The sequence below is a fragment of the Temnothorax longispinosus genome, chromosome 7 (assembly GCF_030848805.1).
Source record: "Temnothorax longispinosus isolate EJ_2023e chromosome 7, Tlon_JGU_v1, whole genome shotgun sequence".
NCBI lineage: Eukaryota > Metazoa > Arthropoda > Insecta > Hymenoptera > Formicidae > Temnothorax > Temnothorax longispinosus.
In genome coordinates, this window is record NC_092364.1 from 10,258,725 (window position 1) to 10,264,918 (window position 6,194).

General features: G+C 42.6%; 2 protein-coding genes across 2 annotated transcripts in view; one reads left to right on the plus strand and one right to left on the minus strand.

The window, feature by feature from the left end:
* The first annotated feature begins 594 nt into the window (after nt 1-594).
* Nucleotides 595-4,874, plus strand: LOC139816931 (uncharacterized). Its single transcript, XM_071784762.1, has 4 exons — nt 595-1,583; nt 1,779-2,024; nt 3,063-3,396; nt 4,170-4,874. The coding sequence occupies exons 1-4, from the start codon at nt 595-597 to the stop codon at nt 4,872-4,874; spliced, it is 2,274 nt and encodes a 757-aa protein (XP_071640863.1).
* A 238-nt stretch (nt 4,875-5,112) lies between these two features.
* LOC139816932 (uncharacterized) overlaps nt 5,113-6,194 on the minus strand; it is a 2,421-nt gene continuing 1,339 nt past the window's right edge. The window contains exons 2-3 of the mRNA XM_071784763.1: nt 5,813-6,073; nt 5,113-5,748 (exon numbers count right to left, since the gene is read on the minus strand). Of these exons, the coding sequence (XP_071640864.1) occupies nt 5,113-5,748; nt 5,813-6,073 (897 nt within the window). The remainder of the gene's footprint in view (nt 5,749-5,812; nt 6,074-6,194) is intronic.

Consider the following 6,194-nt stretch of genomic DNA (forward strand, 5'->3'; position numbering starts at 1 on the left):
GAAAATAAGTAGGAAGTCTCTGGAAAGGTGAAATAGAGAAGGGGAAGCCTTCGCGCGTGCCGAAGGAAGGCACGGACGGAGAGCAGAGAGATTCGGGTGGCTGAGCGAGAAGAACGGAACGGACTTATTGTTAGTAGAGAGAGAATAATAAGTGCGTGCGAGACATAGCGATAGAAAATAGATCGGTTGAGAAAGCCATGCGGTAAATGAACGAGGGATTGTTCCCGGACTTTATGTACGTTTGTAGAATAAGAACGATTGAATCACAAATATAGACTACATACGTGTCTCGCGATGATTTCATCGAACACGTGCAAAACTGCAAATTTTGCAAATAGCGCCGATGTACGGCTGCTGCATTGATACAGATCAAATCACCGAAAATCAATGGCGCGATATCGTTTTCAAGAACATATCTCGCAATGATTTCATCGCACACGTGCAAAACTGCAAATTTTGGAAATAGCGCCGATGTACGGCTGCTGAGATGAAATTAGATATGATAAGCAAACGATGCATCATTAGTAGAATATAAAATGAATAATCTGGGTGATACGCTCAATAGTCGAGAATTGGAAGTTGTGAGTGTAACAAATGGCGTTAGCAAGAGGATTGTGCAATAACATGGAGCAAGAGTTGTTGGAGCAATCCACCCTTTTAAATTCGAGGGAAGACTTTACCGCGTGGGAGCAACGATGTGACGAATTTATCGAATCGTTGGAAGAACAAAGCCGAATTAAACGGCCACGATTATCGATTGGTCTTAAACAGTCGTTGGTCGATTGTATCGCGCGACTCGAAGGTCTGAAAGATTCGGTACGACAACGTTTCGTGCATGTGGGTGCGGGATACAGTGCGAGTGAGACAGGACTCAGATGGCGCGAGATAGATCCGGCTTTTGAAAGCCGTATACTGACCGGTGTGGTAATAAATTCCAAACACATCGACCCTCGTCAACTTCTCAAAAATGCGAGAGAAATTGTACTCGATCGTGTGTGGAACGTCATGCAACGACATGACAATGTAAAAATTAACACAGTGTTTAATGGTGAATTTGTTGCGAGTGACAAACGCGCGAATAAAAGTATCGCAACGAGAAACTATGAACTCTTTCGTGAGTCCGATCTGCACGAGTGGTACAAGCGACACGTTATCGAGCCTATCCTCGCATCGCTGGAGGAATTCCAGGAACGTGATAGCGGATGGGCGTTGTCGCGTATACTCAATTTAACGGTAAATGTGAACAAATATAATCCGTTGCACGCGGGGTGTTTTGTGGAAATACCGCAAGAAATTAAAAAGAAGAAGGCGGTGATAAACGTGCGATCATTGAGCAATGCATGTTTCGCATGGTCAGTGGTGGCTGCTCTGTATCCAGCCCAAAGAAATGCAGAACGGAAATCGTCGTATCCTCATTACACGTCGGTGCTAGATCTTACGGACATTGAGTTTCCAATGACGTTGAATCAAATTAAAAATTTTGAAAATCACAACATCTCCATCAACGTGTACGGCATCGAGAAAAAAACAAGGAACTTGCAATTCTACCAATACGTGTTACTGACCGAAAGATGGGCAGACATGTAAATCTGCTGTACATGCATGACGACAACGTGGGACATTTTGCATGGATCAAGAACCTATCCCGCCTCGTGAGCTCGCAATTGACCAAGAATAGGAACAAAAAATACTTTTGCGATTGGTGAGTATACATCCAAATAAAAAATAAAAAATAATTCATACGTAAAAAATATATAAAAAATTTTTATTATTTACAGATGTTTGCACTATTTCTACACGAGCGAGAAATTGGAAGCCCACACCGTCAACTGTCAGGAAATGAACGACTGCGCGATCAAGTTACCGAGCGATAACGACAAGTGGTTGGCCTTTAAAAATCACAACAGGAAGGAACGAGTTCCGTTTATCGTATACGCCGACCTGGAATGTACCCTGGAGAAGATGGAAGCGGATCCGGAAACGTCCAGGTACACATATCAGCATCATCGCGTGTTTAGCATAGGGTACTACGTGCGTTGCTCGTACGACGAGTTGTTATCAATGTATAGGTTTCGTCGCGATAAGGATTGCGTCGCGTGGTTCGCCGAGGAGCTAAGACGTTTAGCTCACGACGTAAAAACTATATTGTCTACTAATATACCCATGGCAGATTTCACGCGAGACGAGTGGGAAAAGTTTAACAGCGCAACGCACTGTCACGTGTGCGAAGAACCGTTCGAGCCAGACGACGTGCGAGTACGCGATCATTGTCACCTTACTGGCCGACACAGAGGTCCCGCGCATTCTAATTGTAACTTAAATTATAAAGATTCGCATTGCATTCCCATAGTGTTTCATAATTTATCGGGATACGATGCACATTTTATTATAACGGAAATAGAAACAGCGTACGAAGGACATGTAGACTTACTCCCAATCAAAAAAGAAAAATATATTTCGTTTACGAAAAACGTTCAAAGCACCGAAGATAAAGATAAGAAAAATTGCGTCAAATTGCGATTTATCGATTCGTACAAGTTTCTCACCGCTAGTCTCGACAAATTGGCATCTTATCTCAGCAAGGATAAACTGCAAATATTGCAACGCGAATTTTGTGAATTATCCGCAGAAAATTTTGATTTGCTGACAAGAAAAGGCGTATTTCCATATTAATACATTGACTGCGTCGAAAAGTTGGAGGACTTGTATTTACCACCGCGCGACTCGTTTTACAGTTCATTGACAGGTGACACCGTATCCGAGAGCGATTACGCGCACGCCGTCAACGTCTGGCAGCGGTTCTCCATTCGAACGCTTGGTGACTACAGCGATTTATATCTCAAAACCGATGTCTTGCTGTTGGCCGATATCTTTGAGAATTTTCGCGATAGTTGCGTTGCGAGTTATGGACTCGATCCGGCGTATTATTATACTCTACCGGGTTTTACATGGGCTGCTATGTTGAAGCATACGCGTATCAATTTCGAATTGCTCACCGACATTGACATGGTCATGTTTATCGAACGCGGTATACGCGGCGGTTTGTGTTAATGTTCAAACAGATACGCGCTGGCCAACAACAAGTATATGCAGTCGTACGAGCCATCGAAACCGTCGTCGTACCTGATGTATTTCGACGTAAACAACCTATACGGCTGGGCAATGAGTCAACCATTGCCATACGCAGATTTTAAATGGGTCGACGACGTAACCGATTTTAATATTATGGATGTCGCGTTGGATTCCTCGATAGGATACATTCTCGAAGTCGACTTGGAGTATCCGCAACATCTTCACGACGCGCACACTGACCTACCGTTCTGTCCGACGCGCGATAAACCACCCGGCAAGCAGCAGGACAAGCTCCTCGCAACATTACACGATAAGAAACGTTATGTAATACATTGTCGCAACCTGCAGCAGTGTACTCGTCACGGTCTCCGTATATCAAAGATTCACCGCATATTAAAATTCTCGCAATCTCCATGGCTTCGCGATTCTATAGACCTCAATACGAAATTAAGGGGGTCGTCTGGTCAAGAGGCTGTTTTTTTGGGGGAATTTTTTGTAAGGAATCATAAGAATACACTTTTTGAAACTTTTACATCATATTTATTGATATTTGAAGAGTATTTAGAAATTTTTCCAAGTTGATATATGGCCAAGAATCCGCTGTAGAGCGCCCCGAAGACAACTGTGTAAAAAAACGGTACCCACGATTCCGGATCTCCAGTTCATTCTAAAAAAAAAAAAAAAAAATCCTGTTAATCTGTGGATGTGTGGCTATCGTGTGAACTAGAACCAAATAAAAATATTGAAATTTCAGTTTTTGCCAACGTTTTGAAAAAAGTTCATAATGAAACTTTTTTTCAAAACGTTGGCAAAAATTGAAATTTTAATATTTTATTTGGTTCTAGTTCACACGATAGCCACACATCCACAGATTAAGAGGAATTTTTTTTTTTTTTTTAGGATGAACTGGAGATCCGGAATCGTGGGTACCGTTTTTTTTACACAGCTGTCGTCGGGGCGCTCTACAGCGGATTCTTGGCCATATATCAACTTGAAAAAATTTCTAAATACTCTTCAAATATCAATAAATATGATGTAAAAGTTTCAAAAAAGTGTATTCTTATGATTCCTTACAAAAAATTCTTTCCCAAAAACAGCCTCTTGACCAGACGACCCCCTTAAGAACATTGGCCAAAAATGATTTCGAGAAAAATTTATACAAATTGATGAACAATGCAGTGTTTGGCAAAACCATGGAGAATGTGCGCAATCACGTTGACGTGCGACTCGTGACTCATTGGGAGGGTAGATACGGCGCGGAGGCAATGATTGCGAAACCAAATTTTCATAGCCGAAGCGTCTTTTCGGAGAATTTAGTAGCAATAGAAATGCGAAAACTCGAGGTGAAGTTCGACAAACCAATCTACGTGGGTATGTACATCCTCGATATATCCAAGACATGTTTGTACGAATTTCATCACGAGTACATGTTACCGCTATATCGCGACAAGTGTAAAGTCACGTACACCGATACGGACAGTCTCATTTATCACATCGAGTGCGACGATGTGTATGATATCATGAAGCGCCACATTAATAAATTTGACACTAGCGATTATGCGATCGATAATGCGTACGGTATCCCACTCGTCAATAAAAAAATTCCGGGCTTAATGAAAGACGAAAACAACGATGCGATAATGACCGAATTCGTCGAGCTTAGAGCAAAGATGTACGCTTTGCAAGTAGACGGTAAGAAAGATACGAAAAAGGCTAAAGGTGTTAAGAGTAACGTCGTAGCCAGGTCGATAACGTTCGACGATTACACGCGATGTCTGCGCGACGAAATTGAAATGACGTGACAGCAGGCTTGCATAAGGTCTAAAAAACACGAGGTGTACACCGTGTCCGAAACGAAAATAGCTCTAAGTCCGTACGACGATGAGCGATACATTATACCCGGTTCTACCGAGACGCTGCCATGGGGACATTATAAAATACCATTGTAAATATTAGATATTAGATATAGTAATATTAGATATTTAGTAAAATAAATGACTCATTTGTATGTACAATATGTTTTTATATTGTAATAAATTTTTACAATACATTATTCTTGTGTATCCATGAATTGTGTGAATTATCAAATCCTAACCACTTTACATAAACCTCATCCCCCCTTTTGCGCAAAACTTTTTCAACGAGATACACGTTGGGATTAGCAACGCGATGTAACTCGTATTCGTAGAAGCCGCCGGCGATGGGTTTTCCGCAGGAATCTTCCAACAGATACGTCACGGGATTAGTTTTCTGCACTTTGACGATTCTAAACACCTCCGTGGTCCAATTTGGCGTGTATTCTTTCTCGAAGATTGTCTTGAATTTACTCACGCGTACCGAGTCGCCCACTTTGAATCGCGCGGGAGCAGCGATCTTTACATGGCTGTACACCGTTTTTAGGAGCTTGTCGGCGATCGCGGGGGTAACATCGATGGGTCGCATGCCGATAGTTCGATGCTTTCGCGCGTTGTAATCCGATACGAGACCCGGCAGCGAGTCGATCCATTTATAATTTCCATTGCGCGTAAACATTTTCCACATGTCGTTCTTGAGCGTGCGATTGAATCGTTCGACGATCGATGCCTTCATTACGGAATAGGTCGAATAGTGATTGATATTATGTTTCTTCAAGAGTTTCTGCACGTTGGCGTTGTAAAATTTTTTTCCCTTGTCAGTCTGCAGATTGTTCGGACATCTTCCGCGCGCCGTCTCAAATTATTTTCGCGATCGCCGCAGTAACCTCGGTTCCGCTCTTGGCCTTGTGCGGTACGGCCCATGCGTGCTTGCTCAGCACGTCGATAACGGTGAGTATGTAGTGGTAGCCTCTGTTGAATCGCGTGTATGGACGCATCTCGACCACATCCGCCTGCCACAGGTCATTGTATCCGCGAACTATGACGCGTCTTCGCGAAAAATTTCTTCTCGCAGGAGCGTGTAATTCTTCTACCAGCCTCCGTTTCTCAGTTGATTGCTTCTTACCAGCCATGACGATGACGCGCAGCTGACGCAGATATCAGATGTACGTTCTTATTTATTTGCGATGATTCGCAATTACATCTTGAATCATCTTTTAAAGTTCGTTTAGGGTAATTTGTACGTTATTCTGGAATGCGGCTATCTTT